Consider the following 21604-nt stretch of genomic DNA (forward strand, 5'->3'; position numbering starts at 1 on the left):
GTAAACAAGAGGATCATCCCCTTCCTGCATCTTTCTTGCAATTATAGCTCCCATATTTGACCTGTCCGGATACAGTAGTCTAAGCGCTTTCCAGACCTCAGCCCTACAGTTATTGAACGGTGCTCTGTCATGAGCAGTGTTTCTTGTAGTAACACTGGCATACCCTGCTCTTGACCAAACATCATCAGCACTCTCCCCAAGGATGTCAATCAAGAGAACCTTAATGTTCCCTATAGCTAACGTGTTTCCTCCTGTCATTTTTTCTAACTCATGTATACATTTTTCCAGAGTTAAAATTTAAATTATCTTTATCCATCTGCGACCAAGGTATACATTGTGGCCTTGCCCCTCCCTTTTCTAACAAAGGAAACTGAAAAATCCCAAACTCGCATTCTTCACCCATCATCTGTCTATCCATAGCAGGGAAAATGGCTCTGCACCACCTTCCACCTGGCAGCGACCTTAGCCTGCTCAGATATGGTGGCGAGTCCCCCCTTCTGACCATGAGACTACTCTCTAGGTCGATTTAGCCGCATCAATGATTCTGATGCCCGAGATTTAGGGAAGTCTTAATCTGACCATCTTACTTCCTTATCCATTGAAAAACACCCTTCAGGGCCACATGCATCATCTCTCTTTTCCCCATGGAAAGTTTCTCTTTCATATCCTGCCGCCCGGCTTGTGTTACTTCTCGCTTCATCATCTCTGTTTAGAGTCAGTCTATCCAAAGTCAGCTCCTTTCGTTCAAAACTACATGAAGCTCCCTCTTTGTCGTACAGCTGCATACTCTAGAGTCGATCATTTTTACCCTTCCCCTGTAGTACTTTCTTAGTTTTCATATCATGATAGCTATATCGATTGCGTGCCCAATGCTTCTAGAGTTAAACTCATCCTCCAGATTTCCTCTGGATGGACCTGCTATGGGGTCATGTGCTCGGAAGAACTCTTCCAAATCCTCCCATGCCACTACTGGAGTAGGATCCATTACTTCCTTTTCCATACGATCAATGTTGCATGCTCTCTGACTTCTATTTCGTTCTAATTCATCATCAAATTCTCTTCTCTTCCTTGCTTCCTCTTTTAATCTGTCTTCCTATTTTCTCTTCAAATCTCTTCTTTCATTTGCCCTTCATATCTCTTTCTCTTTTCGTCTTTGTATTCTTTTATCCCTTAATTTCTGTTCCTCCTCCTCCCTTCTTTACCTTTCTAATCTTTCTTGCTCTTTGATTGCCCTCTGTCTGTTATCATATTTTCTCTGCTCTTCTGCTCTTTCCTGCTTTCTCAATTGCTCCTCTTGATACAACGGTTCCAGTTTCTGTCTATCCTTTATTTTCATCCCATCATCTTTCAATCTTTCCTCTCTGTCTCTGCCCTTTTTGTCCTGTTCACTTGATCTTCCCTTTGCCTTATGTCCTCGATGCTCTTACCATCGAGTTTGAGCAAAATCTGACCACCCATCCATTAGTTCTGTATAAGCGCTAACTCATCAGTCTTATCTTTCTCTCCTTTCCCTCTCTTTATTGCTTGCCCTATATCTAGAGATGTACTTGGTCATTCACTATTCTCTTTATTGTGTCTCTCGGGACCTTAGAGATTATAGCTTGCTCGGGAACTTTCTCTGGGCTTTCATCGCTGCTCTGCGCAGGTGACTCATATGCTGGGTTACTGTACCACGTTGCTGCCTTGAGCTCCCTTAATGGGTATAGCCCATCATCTTTTTTACAATCGCCGTCTGCTTCAGGCGCGGCAAGTGGAGTGGAAGACTCCTCAGCCCCCTCTTTGCATATATTAAGTATCTAATCTACAGGAGGCGGGTCTTCTCTCTCCTCCTGATACATCTTCTAGAGCTCTAAGCTCGCTAGTCGCTTGTCTAACTTTTTTCCTGTATATGCAGCATGCAAATATGTCTTTAAACAAAAGGAAGGAACATATAACAAACTACATCAGTCGTATACATCTTAAAATCATGCCACCTCACAGTGTACAGAATTAAATGCCAAAAATTTCATTAGCACAACACAACAATGGCAACTCAATTTTTCTCATTCCCGATTGTGTGAACCAGCCCTAGGGCATTTAATTCTGTACACTGTGAGGTGGCATGATTTTAAAATGTATATGACTATGTTATGTGTATATGTTTTTTAAACAAATGTGTGTATTTCTTGTGCTGAAGAGAGATTAATATATTAAAAATGATATTTTTTCGTAACACTGCTTTTTGATGATTATTGAGAACACATAATGCAGCCCATATTTGTTTCGTGGTTGCTACAAGAAATTGCTGTCTGAGGTTATATACTGTGTTGATGTAGTTTGTTATATGTTCCTTCCTTTTGTTTAAATACATATTATTTATCCTCACTTAGTAGGAGGGAATATCACCAGAACGTGGGGGTTACCCCTGTAGAAAAACTAGCATGCAAATATGTCATATGCTGCAGAACTACCTTCAATAGTGATCCCCTTTCTGGCCATGGCATGAACATTTTGCCTGTTGTGCCCTTAAACCATTCTTCATTGTACTGTCTGAGTTTGGGTGCGTGTTTGGGTAGCTGCTTGCAGAGATGCATAAGCAGAGTAATATCCTCCATGTTGACATGTCACTCTTTGACTGTCAGTACTCACATTTACAGTTTGCAGACTTCAAAAACAAAACATATGAGCGTGCACCAATCATCGCAGGCTCCAAACCCTCTATATCACAATTTTTACTTTAATCTATGTTTTCACTAAACACCTTCAATTCAATACCAACAAATAAATAATGAATTCACAATTCTCGTGTTCTATTTTTCACGTCTATCAAAATCTCTATTGTTTTTTCACCATATACAGTCACATAAAACAAACAGACAAATGGATGTACTCGACCAGACACATATATCTCTCAGTCTACTCTCGAAGATTGTCTTACCCTCTAAAAATACCCCGATCTGGGATGTGAATCAACCTCCTTAAACTGTCTTTAAACAAGTTCTTAGTCTACGCCACCCATAAAAAGGGCTGTAGGTGTGATTCCTTCTGTTCTGTTCTTTAAAACGCAGGTAAACTAGTGCGCACTCATTATCGTGGTCTCTCCGCACGATACCTCTTAATTGCTTGGCCTCTCCTCAAGTCAATTTTACTCAATACTCAACACTCATCATTTCTCAAGTTATTTTATCCCAACCTCCCTCCGTTCCTCGTTTTCCCATGTAACTCTCTTTACTCACTGCCCATTCACACTTTTGCCACCTCACTCAGTTTTTACTCACCATTTGAATTTTCAACTTCTGACTCTCAGGATTGTACGCCTCCTCAGTAGCCTCTTCAACCTTCCATCTGTTAAGCTTCCTGTAGATGTCAGGAGGGGTTTCTGACTGAAAACAAAGGGACACGTCTAACATGGCTTGCAAGAGTTTGTGTTACACTAAACCGCTACCTACAGGGAGCTTCACGTCCTTTTAGCCGAATGGCAGTGGTCGTGCGATATTTCCAGGACCCCAAACCTAAATTATCTTGACGGATATCTAACCATTATATCTCTGCTACCACGTGAACTGGACTTCCAGCCCTTTAAGATGAGGTAGCAATACCCTTGAGATGGATGGGGATGCAGAAATTATTCAAACATCAATAATCTAAACGACTAAGGTAGTTGGCAAAAGGATAACTGTTTTAATATCAGTTATCTAAATTAGGGAGTACAATGGAAATCAACGGACACGACAAATATATCTCTCAGTCTACTCTCGAAGACTGTATTACCCTGTAAAAATACCCTGGTCTGGGATGTGAATCAACCTCTTTAAACTGTCTTTAAACAAGTTCTTTGTCTACGTCACCCGTAAATAGGGCTCTATGTGCGATTCTTTCTGTTCTATCTTTAAAACGCAGGTAAACTAGGGCGTACTTTTTATCGTTGCCTCTCCTCAGGATACCTCTTAACTGCTTGGCCTCTCTTCAAGTCAATTTTACTCAATACTCAACACTCATCATTTCTCAAGTAACTTTATCACAACCTCCCTCCATTACTTGTTTTCCCATGTCACTCTTTTTACCCATTGCCCATTCACACTTTTGCCACCTCACTCAGTTTTTACTCACCATTTGAATTTTCAACTTCTGACTCTCGGGATTGTACGCCTCCTCAGTAGCCTCTTCAACCTTCCGTTTGTTCAGCTTCCTGTAGATGCCGGGAGGGGTTTCTGACTGAAAACAAGGGACCAGTCTAACCTGGCTTGCAAGACTTTGTGATACACTAAACTGCTTTCTACAGGGAGCTTCACGTCCTTTCAGCCGAATGGCAGAGTTTTTGCAATATTTCCGGGACCCCAAAGCTAACTTATCTCGACGGATATCTAACCGTCAAATCGCTGCTACCACATGAACTGGACCTTCCAGCCCTTTCTAATGAGCTAGCAATACCCTTGATATGGATGGGGATGCAGAAATTATTCAAACATCAATAATCTAAACGACTAAGGTAGTTGGCAAAAGGCTAACTGTTTTAATATAAATTAACTAAAATAGGGAGTACAACGGACATCAACGGACGTCTCAGCATAAGGAGTCTCAATGCACTTTAAAAAAAGCTTGCTTTTATAACAGAAAATCATCATAGGTGACGTCAAACTACCTATTACTAACGTCATCCTACATCGCAAACTACAAAAACCTATTGAAGAGAGTGATATGGTATAAGAGATCATCTAAGTATACGATCCATACTCATCTAAGTATGTGAAAAAAAGTGATTTGTTTCTTAACAACAAGTGGGGCAACTAAGTCCTCCCCTCAAACAGGTCACTATGAACGTCACTAAATATACAACGTCCCATTGGCTATACAACTATAGGACCCTTAATCATGTGGTAACCCACCATTGGTTGGCTTTTAATCTCTGTCAGTACTTGTCCACCTACGCTAGCAGCATGTAGGCTGAGCTTCCAGGTGCTGGTGACCTAGTCTTAACCTTAGCCTCCCACCAATTAGCATAATCATCCATCATCACCTCAGTGGTCTGCTGTCAATTAGGGCTTGGAACTTGTCCTTGGGAGTGTTCCCTTGCTCTGGAAAATTCAGGGGAGAGAAGGCATGCTCTGCCCTCAAGCATAGGTATGACCATCATGCTCATCCAACTTCTTCCCTCCACATGACTGAAGACCCCAAAATCGAGCTTCTAGTGTATTAAAATACTATTTTCTAATAGACCTCTGACGTCTTCGTTGTTTTTGTCCGAGCCTCCTGAACAGGAGTTTGGTTCTTTCACACGATTTGTATTCAATGTCAGTTCACTTCGGCCTGATATGTCCTTGGCTTCTTGGCTCATCCAGCCTAGCCTTTCTGAGATTCGCTTTCGATTCATTTGTTTTCTAGCTGCGCCACACTGGAAAAGAGGTCTTCCATCTTTAGCCCAGCTCTGATATAGTATGTAGTGGAAACATCCATTCTTTACTCACTCCATTATATATGTACATGTTGGCGCATGCCACAATCTATTCACTATAAGCTAGCCTCAAGAATACTTCATCTGCGTGTGTTTCTTTGCATGTGTACACGTGTAAAATGACTTGATATCTTCATCCATTTCGTAACATCAGTTTCTTCATGTTGATCCCAAAATGTCACTTATCTGCGATACTTTCTTGATGTCTTATAGAATATCTGTATTTTCTAGTCTCTGCATCTCTTCTATATATGTCAGCTCGACACTGTGTGACGTCACCATTCGTCTTCGCCATTCAGCCGTCCTGTTTGTTCCGGGATTTCATTCAAATGGCCACCGTACTGTCTCTTATGTAGGTGTGGCTTGCACAATGGGAACCTTACTTCCAGGATTCTTCTTGGTATCAGTATTTTCACTGGTACTGCACATGTCTCACACTCTGGTTCCCAATCTATAGGTAATATGCGTGAAGTCGTTGAGGTGGGGCTACTTAGCTGCTTCTCTACACTAGGGGTGGGCATGACTGTAGGGACCCAATCACAACCTGATCCCTTATAGAAAGTATACTTAGATGTTCCCATTAAGCCACCCGCAACCCCGCATAGGTTTTTCATAGTTTGCCACATAGTATTACATCACGAATGATGAGTTTTTGTTATAAAAGGATTATTTTTTCTGAAATGTACGAGCTATGTGGAAAGCAATTGCTGTATGACATTCGTTGTAACTCCGTTTTAGACAATTGATAATAAAACAGTCAAATGAACTTTGCAAATCTTCCTGAGTTGGTTTGATTTTTTGGTGTAAGATTTATTCTGCAACCCATCTACTGCACGGTTGCTACCTTTTTAAAAGGCCATATGCTTACACAGACATACACTTACCTTACACTCCCAAGGCATCTATTCCGGGTCCTGGCGAGCCTGTCAGCCCCCACGTGCACTCGTGTGTGTCAAAGGGGCTGACAGATTGATTTAGAAAGACCGCTCTGTGTGGTCACAGAGCGGTCTTTCTAAATCGATCTTTTTTTGTTTTAATTTCTTTAAAAAGGTCTTTTGATCTAGAACGATAAAAAGATGTCATAGCAGGATTAAACCAAAGAAAGGTGTGTAGGGCTACGAAAGATACAGTCACATGTCAAGTGTGCATGATATAGTCTTATATCCTTCTTAGGTTGCTTGCTTACATAAGCACCATAGAAGTGGCAATGTCACAGTAAGGAGAGTTCATGGTAGGCATTTCATTTTAAGATAGATTGCTGGTTGTGGGGCAGAGTGAGTGTCAGGGACGCATGATGCAGCCGTGAATTCCTCTGAGGTGCCCTGCAGGAGTGCCATATATTGCAAAGAGGAGAGCATTTCACAGACACCTACCACTGAAATAATGCTGATCGAGCTGGACAGAGGCAGTTACATTGCAAGCATACATGATGCAGACATTCTGCATTGTGATGTTGCTGGAATGACTAACATTTGGAAATGTAATATTGAAATGTTACACATCCGGGGCAGTTGTGTATCTGTCAAAGGGCCGGAGATCTTTGAGGTAAGTGTTTTCTCAGAATTGCTATTTTTTACCATCTCGAAGCAACATGTTTTTGCTTTGGATCTGATACAAACTACCACATCAGCTGCAGGCACTGAGTCCTGTAAGCAACCCTTTGTTTCTTTTGAAAGCATGGTTTGAAGAAAGGTTTTGAACTTTCCAACCAACTCCTCACAGCTCCCCTGACATAACTAAACCTAAGGACAACCAGTAAACACAGTTCCAGTGTGCACTCATCAACGCTCGTTCCCTACCAGCACATGCAATAGAGATCCATGATCTCATCACTGATCTAGACCTAGACATACTAGCCATAACCGAGACCTGGCTACACAAAGCCTCCGGACAAGCCGTTTGTCAGACCCTACCACCAGGGTACATCATCCTGCGCCACGACAGAACATCTAGTAAAGGAGGAGGGTTCGCCCTAATCATCAAAGAAACCCTCAACGCTAGACAGCTAAAGACCAATGAGGCTGTCAACTTTAACTCACTATCAGATAAATGATCTCTCTCGCCAAATGACACCATAACAATACACATTGTGTACCGCCCTCCAGGCCCAACTCTCGACTTCCAATCTAACATTACCCACATCCTATGCAACAACTTGAAAGCTGACTCTGAAGTCATACTCTTAGGTGACCTCAACCTGGGCTTCAAAGACCCGAAAGATAAAAAAATCAAAGCCCTTGCCAAAGCCCTCATAGATCTAGGTTTCACACAACAAGTGAATTAACCTGCCCACACCAAAGGTTGTATCCTACACTTTGCACAAATATAGCAAGAGCTATCACTGGATCACGGTTGGACTACTTCAACGTTCTCTTCCTAGGGACCTCCACAAAAAATCTTGAGAAACTGCAATTTATTCAGAACAATGCCTTATGTGCAGCACAAGGCATTTCCAAAAGAGAACACATCTCTACTGCCAGAAGAGCCTCCCACTGGCTCCCCATAAAAGAGAGGATCATCTTCAAAGCCCTGACCCTCACCCACAAATGCATTCACCTCGCCGCACCAGCATACCTATCACAAAGGACCCACCCTGCCTCATCCTCAAGACCAACTAGGACCCCCTATGCCAACCTATTCACCGTACCCATGGTAAAAAGAGCAAGAGCAGGTGGTGCCAGCTTCCCTTACCTAGCTGCCCTGCACTGGAATGCCCTCCCCACTGCCCTGCGAGCTGAACCATCACTCACCGCCTGCCACAAAGTCTTGAAAACCACCTTATTCGCCTGATCACCATACCCCTTTCATGACGTCCATGGATATTTTAACTATGTTCATTTTATGTATAACTTGTATTACCTCTCTGCGCTCCAATGTTGTAACTTATGCATAATGTAACTAAGCTTGCTGCAAGTAACAGCGCCACAATGCCCCTGGGCTGTCTGTGCGCTATATAAATGTAAAAGATAAAATAAAATAAAAATAAATGGATCGTCGACCACAACTGTGTGGCCGACATCAGCTCTAACACCCCTTGACCTTGGACCAACCACCACTTACTGCACTTCTTCATACCAGCAAAAACAACAGGAGGGAACCCATACCCACCTGCACCAGCCACAATGGCAAGATCAAAAAAACTGTTCACCGCAGATAGATTACTCCCTCTCCTGGAAACATCAGCACTTGCTCACTCTACCTCTAATGGCCCGACAATACTAGTCGAGATTTACAACACCACACTAAAAGCTATAGTAGAAGTTGTAGCTCCACTGGAAAATATTTAAGCAAAAAAAATACTAACTCCTGGTTCACACAAAAACTCAAGGATGCACGTACTGCTAAAAGAGTAGCTCTAACCGCCTTGCAGGTTAATCCCTCCCCTATCACAAGGGACACTTACCTTACTGTCGACAAACAATATAAAAAGGCCATCTCTACAGCCAAAGCAGCTACATACAACGCCAGAATTGAGAAAGCTAACTCACAATCTAAAGAGTTATTTACCATCTGCAATGAGCTTACTATCCCCACCACTTCTGCACAACCTACTGAGTAAAATGCCACATGGTGCATCAACATCCAATAAACCAGGTTAGATAAAGTCAAAACACTCAAAAACAAAATCAAAACTCAATTTGACAAACTGCCCAAATCTAGCTCCCCACCAAAGCTATGTACTAACAACCCAGATGAAAACGCTAAACATAGCACAAATCCACTACCCAAACCCTTCACTTTCAGAGAAGTAACAATTCCTGAAGTTCTCCAAATCATGAAGCACATCAAACCATCACTATGCAAAGGCGACATCTGCCCAGCCAACCTAATCAAAGATTGCACCTTAGCACTGGCCCCTTTTGTCACCACCTTCATCAATGCATCCTTCACCACCAGCACTGTCCCACTCACCCTCAAGGAAGCCTGGGTTTGGCCCCTACTAAAAAAAAACACCCCTTGACCCGGACTCTCCAAACAACTACCACCCTATCACCACAGTGCCTTTTCTGCTGAGAATTCTGGATAAGGCTGCATATTTACAGATTCAGTCCTACCTAGAAACACACAACATCCTTGGAAAAAGGCAATCAGGATTCCGCCCCCGCCATGGCACAGAGTCAGCCTTACTCGACCTCAAGAACCAACTACTTGAAGCCATGGACAAAGGCAAGACTTCATTCCTCCTACTCTTAGACCTCTTGGCGGCCTTTGACTTGGTTGACCACAAGATCCTCTGTAAACATCTTACTGACACAGTTCACTTCTCTAAAGAAGCCACCGCATGGATCACCTCCTTAATGGATGGTCGAGCTATGAGTGTCTTCTCGGACCAAGCATCTTCCCTGCCATCACCCATCGACTGTGGTGTCCCACAAGGCTCATGCACATCTCCCACGCTCTATAACCTATTCCCTCCCCCTATTCAGCGACTTAGAAGAATTTGGCATAGCCTTCACTAACTATGCCGATGACACACAAATTCTCATTCCCCTAACAGGCAACTATGAGCAAGACCTCAAAACCCTCCAAGATATATATGCCCACATCCAGGCTTGGATGGTGGCCAATGGCTTATGTCTAAACGGGGAAAAAACTGAAATACTACTGGTAGGCCCCAAGAAGCCCTAAAAAGACTAGACAACACATGTAGCTCTTCATCATTGAAGACACAGTCATTACAACTTCAGCTGCAGTGAAAAGCTTGGGCGTCTACCTGGACTCCACCCTATCTATGGACAGGCAAGTCAGCGCTATCTCATCAGCAGCTGCTCTCACCTCTAAAATCATGAATGCTGTGAAACCTTACCTATCAGCAAAGAACCGCCTCAACATTGCCAGAGCCACAATAGGTGTGAAACTAGACTACTGCAATATCCTACTCCTTGGCACGTCTGTAAACAACATCAACCAATTGCAAACGGCACAAAACAATGCTCTTAGAGTGGCACTCAGCATCCCCAGGAGAGAGCACATCACCCAGGCAAGAATAGATGCCCACTGGCTCCCAGTCAAAGAGCGCATAACATTCAAAGCCCTCACAATCACACACAGATACCATGCCCAAACTACACCAGCGTACCTACTAGAGAGAATACACCAAGCGCCAACTCACAGACCAAAACGCAACAAATACTCACCCCAACTCTCAGTCCCAGCTTTCAACAGAGCGAAAGCTGACGTAACCAGCTTTGAGGTTCTAGCCCCCAAAGCATGGAACTCGCTACCGCCCAGTCTAAGAAGCAAAGAATCCCTCCTTACATTCAGAAAAACCCTCAAAACAAAGTTGTTCAACTAAACCGTTTATTACTCTGAGCTGCCTCCAACACTGTTCCTCTGTAACCACAGAACACCCGTCGTCAATGTTTAAATGTACCTTCATCTTACTTAGTAACCAATGTGGATAACATGTACTAAGCTGAATATTCTGTAACAGCGCCACAATGCCCCCGGGCCGCTGGGCGCTTGACAAATCCAAATAAATAAACTGTTTATACAGAAAATTTCCTAATAATGCAACTACTACGAAGCCTATCTCCAACTTATCATAAAACGTTCTTAAATGTTCCAGGATGGTGAGGAATGGGATTAGAGTACTCAAATTGTGAGATGTTTAGAGTTTGTCTGCAATCAGAATGCTGTTGCTAACACCTCTCTATGCTTTGTAGTCAAATTTCAAGTGGTTTAGAGTTTGTCTGAAATCAGAATGGTGTTGCTAATACGTCTTTATGCTTTGTACTCAAATTGTCAGATGTTTAGCGTTTGTCTGCAATCAATCAGAATGTTGTTGCTAATTCCTCTCTATGCTATGTAAACTTATTTTGGATCAACCCTAGACTATACGCCATATACATTCAAGAAAGTCGGATGAGAGCCTGCTTTTGCTTTCCGAAAATCCACAGCTATATTGTTTGTCCTAATCATGTTCTTAGACATCACGTGGTGGACAGGTCTATATGCCTGGAAAACGCTATCTTACACAAGAAACACACTGAATGCATGTTAATTGTGGTCTGTTTCAGGTATCGATATGAAAGAGGAGCTTTTTCATCAACGAACACATCTTCGAGCATGTCCCTCTGCTTGGCCAATGTAAGTCTGTCCAATGAACCGGAGATAATGTCAGCAGGTATGTCCTCCATTTAACAAGTTTACATTTTGTCAAAATGTCTTAACCACCGTAGAGGTTAGGGCCTAATTCACAGAAGCGTTTTATAATGGAAAACCCCCATTGGAAAACGCTCTGTGCATAAGAGCCGCTATCTTTCAAGCTTGAAATTCACCCCTTCATGCAATGCAAACTCCAAGGTAGGCATGCACCAAGTCACTGCATAGATTTTGCTTTTAAGGACACCACTTACAAACGTACCCCTTTTTACGGCAAATGCTCTATTCCATGCCTCCTATTTGATCAGCCTATTGCACATACAATTAATCTTGCAAAATGAGAATATGGTAAATTATCAATAGTAAACAGCATGAACTGGGGCGGATGTCACTGAAAGGCTGGTTCCAGTGGGAAGCATTACAATGCTATAGACATTTCTGAACTCCACTCAGGAATTCCTTTTGCAAAGACGGTGTATTCTCATTAGACATTAAAGCAAAATCACCTATGGACACTTTTAAATCAAAAGCTGATAACATTTTAAGCTCGAATGCATTGTCTATAAGACTCTTAATTGACAATTTCTAAGAGGTGAAAAGTAGGCATTTTATCAAGGACTGATCTGACACAAGGGAGGGAATATCTATGAATAGTACAAACATATTTTCTGGGACACTAGGAGCCATGGCATTATTCCTAAATATTTGACAAACATATCGAACTTGATTGACAACTACAATTGATCAGGTTTAGAATGAAAGTGTTGCCTACGTGTGAAATTAACTATATAAGGAATAACATCTCAAACATCTGTAGATTTCGTAAGGTACCAGATGTCCCAGAATCTCTTTTGCACTTGGCTATTGAATGTCCCACTCTTCAGAATTTGAATTGTCAAACCTTTGAAAAATTTGTTGACAACATAGGCTGGGTGAATAAACAGTCCTTCTGATACGATATGATATGATAAGTCATTTATAACGTGCCTGAACACACGTGTTTCTAGTCGCAACAAGACAAGGAAGGGGAAAACAAAGGGGAACAAAAACAAACAGTCTTACTAAGGCTTGTGTCATTCAGATCGTGCAAGTGCAAGGGGAAGTGCCAGGGGGAGGGAAAGGGAGAGTGCAATAGCAAAGCTCAAGTAAGTGCCACCGGGATGGTCGGTTCTAAGTAAGTGCAAGGAGGCAGGGGACTGTAGGGTTGCATATACAGTCCCTAGTGCGTGGTAGGCCCAGAGACAGTGCATGGGAGTACTGGTTGTGAAGGAGCCTGATCCCCATAAGGTTTGGAGGGAGGCCAGGTAACCAGTTAGTGCAGCATACAAGAACATCAGCAGGGGAGAGAGAGTGAAAGCACAAGCGAAAAGAAAGGTCTTGGGTTGCTTCCGAATCTGAGGTGGTCCTGCTCAAGTTTGAGAGATTGAGAGAGGCAGGGAGGCTGTTCCAGAGGGAGGCACCAGCCGGGGAGAGAGATCTACCCCCACTCTCAGCCTGGAGAAGCGTCTGACCCTCAGAGAGTTGGAGGTGGATGAGCTGAGGGCTAAAGAACGAAAGTGCTTACGAAGAGAGAGTTGGATGTAGTATGGTCCCTGGCCCCAGAAAGCCTTGTGGACAATGCAGAGGGTCTTGTAGCCACCGGGAACCAGTGTAGAGATTTCAGGGCTGGAGAGATACAACCCCTGGGCTTGAGGCCTAGGACAAGTCTTGCAGTCCTGTTCCAGATTAGTTGCAGAGGGTGAAAAGTAGAGGCAGGCGGATTTAGAAAGAGGCTGTTACTGTAGTCCAGCCTAGAGAGAACCAGGTCTCTGGAGATAGTGAGCTTCTGGGGTAAGTGAGAAAAGGAAGAATACTTCTGAGGAGGTGCAGTTGGTAGTGGGAATTCTTAGAGACATCCATGATGTGAGGATAAAAGGAGAGGATGGAGTTGAAGATGACACCAAGGTTGTTTGCCTCACAGGAAGGCGCAGGTCGAGGGCCCAAGGAGGGCGGCCCGAGTGAAAAAGGAAAAGCGGGAGCAGGGGCCCCAATGAGAAGAATCTCAGTCGTATTGGCATTGAGGGAGAGATTGTTAGAAGCACACCATTCCTGATTCGCGGATAGACAATCAGGAATGACCAAGAGAGGAGAGGAGGCTGAGGAGAGCCTGAAGGAGAGCTGAGTGTCATCTACATAACACTGAAAGTTAGCAGAGAAGGTAGAGATGAGATGGGCCAGATGTGCAAGACAGAAGGGCCACCAGGGTGAGCCGTTAGAGCCCTTGGGGAACACCACCCATGGAGAGAGAGGTGGTGGAGAAAAACGAGCTCAGTTGGACCTGGGAGGGTCGATTGAAGAGGGAGGAGACCAACCAGACTAAGTCCTGATCCGTGATGCCCAGGTTGTCACAGAGATGATTGATCAGGATGGCGTGTTTGACCGTGTCGAAAGCAGAGGAAAGATCAAGGAGGATGAGGACAGAAGGAAGGCTAGAGTCGAGATTTGAGAGCAGGTCTTCACCGTGTTCAGGGGAGCAGTTTTGGTGCTTCTGGCTCCTCTAAAGCCAGAGTGATGGTCATGGAGACAACCAACAGAGTTGGTATGGAAAGAAAGCCGGGAGAGGGCCAGTTTTACCAGGAGTTTGCCCAGGAAAGGAGTGATAGAGATGGGTGGTAGTTTGCCAGAGAGGAAGGATCTACAGAAGGCTTCTTCAGTAGGGGGTGCACAAAGGAGTGCTTTAGGGGGTGGAGAAGGTTCCCGTGCCAAAAGAGTGACTGCAGAAATCGGTCAAGACTGTCAAGACTGAGCAAGGGTGTCGATGTGGTCCTTGATGGTTCTGGAGCAGCACAGGAGCACCTGCTTGGATGATACTTTAATAGATCGGAGTTGTCTAGAAACCTTGTTACGAGTGAACATGGGGAAAGAGGAGAAAGGAGGAGAGGGAGAGGTGGCCTGGAGAGGGGCTGAGAGAGGTAGAGGGAGAGAAGGGGGAGATAGAGGACAGGATGTCCTGAGCGGTAGTGGTGAAGTGAGCATCCAGTGCTGTGCAGAGAGCCTAGCAGGGAACAGGAGAGGTGGAGACGGCAGCAGCATTGGCCAGCTCCTTTCAGATTTGGAAGAGTTTGGCCACGTTGTTAGAGTCTGCAGAGACGCAGGCTTGGATGTAGGCTCTCTTCTTGGACAGGATAGACAGGACAGAGAGTCTGTATTGCCTTTGGAGCAGGTGACAGGACAGTTTGTCAGAGGATGCGCCTGTTGCCCTCCACGTCCTCTCGGACACCCTGCACTTGCGTTTAAGGGTGACGAGGTTGGAGTCATAACAAGAGCAGCACTTGGAGGTGGGCTTCAAACGGATCCTCATGACAGGGGCACGGACATCAATAGTGTTAGTGATAAAGAGATGCACGTTAGAGAGGGCTGTGTCAGAGTGTGAGTCAGCCGCAGGCATAGGAGGAGGTGAGAAAGTAACAGCGAAAGCCACCACTGACACATGCTTCATGGGCCGGATGGCCGAGAAGGTGGGTGGCAGTGCTGGGGTCGGCTTCACCTGGGCGACAGAGAACATCAGGTAGGAAGAGAGAAGAAAGTGATTGATCCAAGAGAGAGGCGTGCTGAGAGGGTTTGAGAGGGGGATGTCAGAGGAGATGAGAATATCCAGAGTGTGCCCGGCGCAGTGTGTCGGGACAGAGGGTAGAATAGAAAGAGAGGGAGTCACAGCGATTGCGAAAGAGCCCTAAGGAGGGGTTAGAAGCATCCAGATGGATGCTGAGGTCTTCAAGGGGGAGTAGTTGAGAGGTAGAGGCAAGGAGAGAGGAGGAGAGGTTGGCCCACTCAGAGAGAAAGAGAGCAACCTGTTCATGGCCTGTAAATGGTGGAAGCAGTTGGTGTCGGAGAGATTCCAGGCAAAACATAGTGGGCGGACACGGGAGCGCTACAGGACTTAACACGCCTCGCAGACGACTACACGGCACATGAGGACCTTTTTTGGCCGGCTTGTGCTGGAATCCGTGGAGCTGCAGTAAGTGAGATGGCACAGAGTCATCTTCTGCCTACAAAGCTTTTCACGAGGAGAATGAACTAAGACGTGATCAAAGCACATGGACTCGCTTAGCTACTGCATTTAGTGCAGAGACATCTCTGTTGTTAATGGTGAGACGGCTCTTTCTCCAATCAAACTCCTACATACAACCCTGAGGACTTGATGACACGATACAATCACTGTACACGACACCAAAACGGAGGAGATCTTCTTCTTCCGGGTATTAAGACCGAAGGGTAATGATAACCCATGGACTAAGAAAGTCATTATAACTTCAAGAAGGACATTGCAAAAGATTGTTGTGTAGTAGAAACCAATGTTTTTTTGGTTTTCTTTCTTTTTTGTGTAATTTTTTGAATTGTGCATGCTTTACTAACCTCGTATGCTAGCCCCTGAAGAATTTCGGTGTATTCAACACAAGACATTAAGATCGGAAAGAAACATGTCGGGCATGATGCGTGATTGTTAAGTGAATTTATCAAAGTGAATGAAAAATGGAGCAAATGAAGTAAGAGTTTGAGTGAGAAGTGTAGATTGAGGTATGGCCTTGTGTGAACATTAGCACAGCACAAAACACTTTTTTGCATAATCATCTGAACTAACATGTTCAATTGTTGAGGGGGTAAAGTCTTGCATATATCGCAGTGATTATGTTTCTTCTTTTGTTTGATTTTAGAAGATTTGTTAGACACTACAATACACCAAGTGGTGTTTTTAGTGTTTGTATGTAATTGAAAATAAAATATGTATATTTTTGTATAAAGACAATGGTTTGTCAGTAAAGGTTCTTGCTAATGCTGCTAATAATTAGAGCACTGGAATAGACATCTTCCCAGCAAGGTATCAAGTATAACCACAAGCTTTGTGTTGCAAAGTATTAAGGGTTGATCCCTTTAGTCTAAAGGGTATTCTTGTGGTTTATATATCCCTTTACCTCCTTTTGTTGTGTAAATTGGTTCTGTAAATGGTGGACACAGTAAGAGAGAGGCCAGGAGAAATAGAGAGCCTGCAGACCAGACATTCAAAGGAGGAGAAGGCCTGCGTAGTAATGACTGAAGCAGGGATCCACTCCGGAAAGATCAGAGCCACTCCATCTCTTGAACGGTTGGTTCTGGGTTCGAAAGCATCTTGTAACCATCGGGGAGGAGAGTGTCAAAACTTGTGACAGAGCTGGCTGTGAAACATGTCTCGGTGAGACCGAGGATATCCAGATCAAGTTCTTCAAGGAGTCGGCAGATGTCAGAGCGAGAGTTGAGAGTAGCGACGTGGAGCAGATTGGCACATTTGAAAGACTTCCGTGAAGGGCTACAGGCAAGAGGTATGCCATGCGAAGGTGGTAGAGGGGCCTGAGATTGGGCAGAGGAGGAAGAAGGAGGTGGAAGAGTAAACAGAGAGGATGGAGAGGGTGCCAGAGAGGTGGTGGAGGAAGAAGGTGGCAGAGTAGCCAGAGAAGATGAGGAGGATGCTAGGGAGGTAGCGGAAGATGGAAGTGGTGGCGGAGCCAGAAGGGTGTAGGTAGGCGTACCAGGAGAAGGAAGGAAGTTGATAAAATTTTCGGAAACGTCTATCGAAAAGGAGGAGTTTGGGCTGAGGGCCCTGAACCAAGTCGGTGCCATTCAGGTAAGCCCTAATGATGTCCTTGGAGGAGTGTAAGGGGGCCAGGAAGACCTCCCACTGAGTGCCATCATTAATGGAAGAGGAAGAAAAAGGAGAGAAGACAGGGACCATATGGGGGGGGGTCGATAGGCCTGGAGAGGAGACAAAAAAGAGGATGTCAGTAGGGGTCTGTCTGGAGGAAGCGCTGGTGTAGGTAGCAGCGACAGGGAGGCCCTGGGTTGGAGACCAGGATGCCCCTTCTGAACTTCTTCCTACCAGACTTAGTGAGAGGGATAGTGTAGGAGATAGATTAGCAGGTAGCGAAGATGGGAGAAACAGCGAGGACCATAGAGAGTGCAAAGGGGGTAGGAGGGAGGAAACAGGTCTGAGGGAAGAGAGACGCACAGCCCTGTGGCACATAACTCAGGATGCGCAGTGAGGGGTTGTGGGGGGCAGGGTCACAACAAAGGAAGACACCATGGGAGAGCAAGTCACACACAACAGTGAACGGCACGCCTTGCGGGGGGATCTAACGTGGGTGGAATCCTAAAGAGACCCAGTAACAGTGCCACAGTTACAAAAATGCAAAACACCAGATTCAACTTTCCTAGATGGGGGAAAAGGTTGGGGATTCGATCCCACCCTGTGATGTCAGAGATTTGGTTGATACACCGGAAATTACATAATGCAATGCTGGTAGTTGTCTACTATCAATATTCAGTCATTTTGTGCTGGAACTGTCATGGTCACCTGCCCTTTCCCAGAACCAAGACAGGCACCCTCCCTTTCACTAGCATGGCAACGACTAGTAGCAGTTACTGGTCTCCCTAAGGCAATATCTCCAATTAGATTTTTAAACTCTATTAAACTAATCACACTAAAAAAAGGATGATATTCTGACTTTTTGGTATATATTCAGGCACTTCATATGTGTAATTATTTAGGCCTTTTTTTACTAACTTGATAAACAAATTTACTAACATCATTTAATGTAATACTATGTAAGAACAAAAGGGGTCATTACAGTATTGGCGCAGTGGTAAAGGTGGTGATAAAAATGCCAGTAAATCTGTTACAGGCACTTTTACTTCCCCGCCAAACTACAGGTTTTCACAGGGGGTTACCTGATGTACCTCCAGCCAAGAGATGGAGGTAAATCAGGCCCCCGCCAGCAAAAAACTGCTGGAATTAACGGCACCGGTAATACCATTAATTCAGGTAATTCCTCCCATGGAGTCATGCATTGAGGGATTACCGGCAATCCTGCCACCTGTAATATCCCGGATATACCAGGATATCAGCCGGCGTGAATGCTAATTCTGTTTGGGTGGCATTCCGCTGGATTTACAAGCAGGACACTACCAAAACCATAATGACCCCCAAGGTCTTTTGAATAAAATTACTATGTTTCTGCGTCCATTGACCAATGTTAAATGTATTTGAGAAATAATAGTTTTTAAATTTTATTTTTAGACTTGTGTGAAACATTTCTTTGTAAACTTAAATACACTTTAAAAATAGAAATAAATACCAAACAGCCTAAAATATCAAAAGTAGGGGGGTGCTGTTGAGCAGCCAGGAAATGGCCACCTAGCTTGCTAGCTCCGCACAGCACCGGAAAGAAACCTGTTGAAACTGCGGTTTTGTTAAGCATCCAACTTTCAAATTACAGATACTCTATGCTGAGAGTATTGGGCCCCGCCGGCTCAAATACTGGCAGAATTGGGTGCCCCTGTACTGAGATCTGATCGCCGGCGAACAAGGAGATGGCAAGCAGCCGTGCTGGGCCCGTGCACCTAAGTGGCGCTTCCCGACTTCTCCGTAAACTTCGGACAACCACCGGTACATAGCTACACGGAGGCGATCCACCCACTCACACTGTGTGATTCCGGGTCATGACCTGGAGAGCGGCACCCACCAGCCCCTTCTCCCGGCTGGCGCATCATAGTGCGGACTCCTTCCAGAGACTGAAAGATAGGGAGCGGGCTGGAACACTAGCGAGCGGCTCTGCTTCCCCGGTGCCGGCAAGGTGCCTGATCCTGCCACCAGTTGACGCGGCCCCCTCATCGGAGGGACTCCTCCAGCCTGCTCCTGATCAGTGCCAGGTTTGGCACTGCATGACAGATGCTGCCGATTCATCGTCAGCCCTGCCTCACAGGAACACCTGGAGCCGTGTACGTGGCAGTCCCGCTCAGGGGTGCCGCCGGAAGCCGGCCCACAACACCATACCAGCTCCCAAGTTCAATCACCACCTCCTGCGTGAATCCCCTGAGCACAGCCGAAAAACCGACAACACTCTCCTCCATGGCTGAATAGGGGGACTCACGCCACTGAAACTGCTTTTCAGGGATGGTAACGAACTTGTGCCTGGAGTGGGCGCCAAGCCCCAGGCTTTATCACCTCACTGTGATGCGTTGGCTGGTTGTACTGGAGGCCTGTGGGCTCTCGTGGCCCCATGTAAATATATTCCCTGAATGTGCGGTGCATTTGGATGCTGCTGATGACAGGAGCTGATACTGAAGATCATTAACCCTTGTCTGCTGCAGGTGGGGGACAGCAATACCATTACAGCACTTTCAACACTGGACTTGCACCTGCCCCCTGATTCAACTAATCAAGTAAGTGCTGGATAAACGGGGTCTCCAACCAGAGCCCCCCTCTGATAGATCCTGGGGGAACTGCTAGCACTGACTTTTGCGGCCCTATAATTCCCCCTGTGCTTCCGGCTGTCCTGACCGGGCCTCCCCTGCATTAACTAAGACCTCTGATCAATCCTGCAGACTCCCGGGGCCCACTAAACTTGGCTGAGTGCCCTTCCTGACCATCCCCCAGAGTCCTCACTGCTGCTACATGCACAGAGGAGTGTGATCACATCCACAGGGGTATTGGTGGGGTGTGACTGACCCGGAACCCTCCCTGTTAAGACGGATTTCTGAACTCTGTCCTGGCGGCGCAGAAGTTCAGAAGGCCAACCTAATTACTTGGAACAGGGTAACCTCTGGACAAGCCAGACCAATCAGGGTAGCGATTGCGGCGGTCAAGACTAGGTCTCAAGAGGGGTGAGGGTGACTGAAAGCCCGCAATGAGCACACAAAGCAAGGACACTTACAAACTACTCCAAACAAGTGTTATATTAAAAATATATACACATTTATTCCAAGGCCTTTAAAACAATGACCGTAGCGAGAAATCACAATACAACTCTAGTAAACCAACACATACCATACCAATACAATATATATACAAATACAAACAAGTCTCAAGCGTTAATTGCACGAAATGTGTAGTCCACCTAAAAGGGAAGAAAAACAGGCAGTGCAAAATAATGCTTAGACCCAGTCCGCCTTCAGAGACACCTAACTAAAAGGAAGTCCGAGCCCTACGAAGAGTGGAGCCTTGTGCTCAAAAGTACCTGCACACGCTGGTGCCAACGGGCAAAAGGGGAGTCTCTTCGAGGGAAATCAGGCAGTTCAGTTTAGTGCACAAATGAAGAAGAACAGTGTTCAGCGACTCAAGCGCAGCCTCCACTGTGGGCAGAAGCAGAGCGCGAGTACGGAAAGGCGTGCTGTTTTGAGACAGCGGGGAAAAGCTATGGGCTCCTGCAGGAGGGCGACCAGTTCCTAGCTATGCTACTCACCGGTCCTCGATGCAAGCAGACTGAGGCTTCTCCGCGTCAGTTTCAGTCGCTGGCAGCTTCAGGAGAGCAGGGGACGTCTCGTCGTCGTGTTGAGTCTGCAGCAGCAGAGTTGAGTAGAAGACGTCCCAAACAAAGTGGACCCGCACAGATTGTTACCTCAGCAGGGCAACGGAGCGGCCGTGTGTATCCGAGCCAAATGTACACTACTCACTTCAGACCTGGGAACGCCAAGTATATGAATCATGTGAGAGTGACAAGGACTCGAAATACTACACAACCTTGCGGCGGTTACAGAGCAAGACTCCTCTGTAGGCTGGTCAGTCTGCTGGATGGCCCAGAGACGCTTCTGAAGGCTTACGAGCAGGAGATGGTGAAGATGCCGAGAATAGCTGTTCCCGCTATTCCAAGGGTCGAAGTACCAGTACAGGCCTTCTGTTTCGATCAAAGGTGAAAAGGGTTTCACAAGGCGACAGCAGTGCAGAGGAGCAGTCCTTCAGCGGGTCACCAGCGATTCCTCGGTTCAGCCTCTTGGTTGCAGGATACTTGGCTCCTGTATTCCTTCGTTCGTGAGAACTCAGGAGATCGACATGGTAGTGGTGTTTCCAGTCCCCTCTTATCCACGGTTCCCTTTGCGCCAAAATGGAGGGGACCCAATGGGAGATCCGCTCGGCAACACTCACACCATACGTGGACCTATCACGGACCACGGTGGTCCCAGGCATTCACACCACCCTAGACTCTCTGGCACCCAGAATGTGTATTGGGACCAGACATCCCAGCCCAGATCCTGGAGGCACACACCAGGCATGTAGAAGCC

At 45.5% G+C, this 21604-nt stretch overlaps 1 protein-coding gene across 4 annotated transcripts in view; it reads left to right on the top strand.

Moving 5' to 3' along the window:
- LOC138513507 (solute carrier organic anion transporter family member 1A2-like) overlaps window positions 1-21604 on the top strand; it is a 646238-nt gene that overhangs the window by 251939 nt on the left and 372695 nt on the right. For all 4 annotated transcript variants that reach the window (XM_069628423.1, XM_069628422.1, XM_069628425.1 and 1 more), the window contains exon 6: window positions 11452-11558. In XM_069628423.1, coding sequence (XP_069484524.1) covers window positions 11452-11558 — 107 coding nt within the window. The remainder of the gene's footprint in view (window positions 1-11451; window positions 11559-21604) is intronic.

This window comes from Ambystoma mexicanum, chromosome 12 (assembly GCF_040938575.1).
Source record: "Ambystoma mexicanum isolate Mex_15411 chromosome 12, UKY_AmexF1_1, whole genome shotgun sequence".
Lineage (NCBI taxonomy): Eukaryota > Metazoa > Chordata > Amphibia > Caudata > Ambystomatidae > Ambystoma > Ambystoma mexicanum.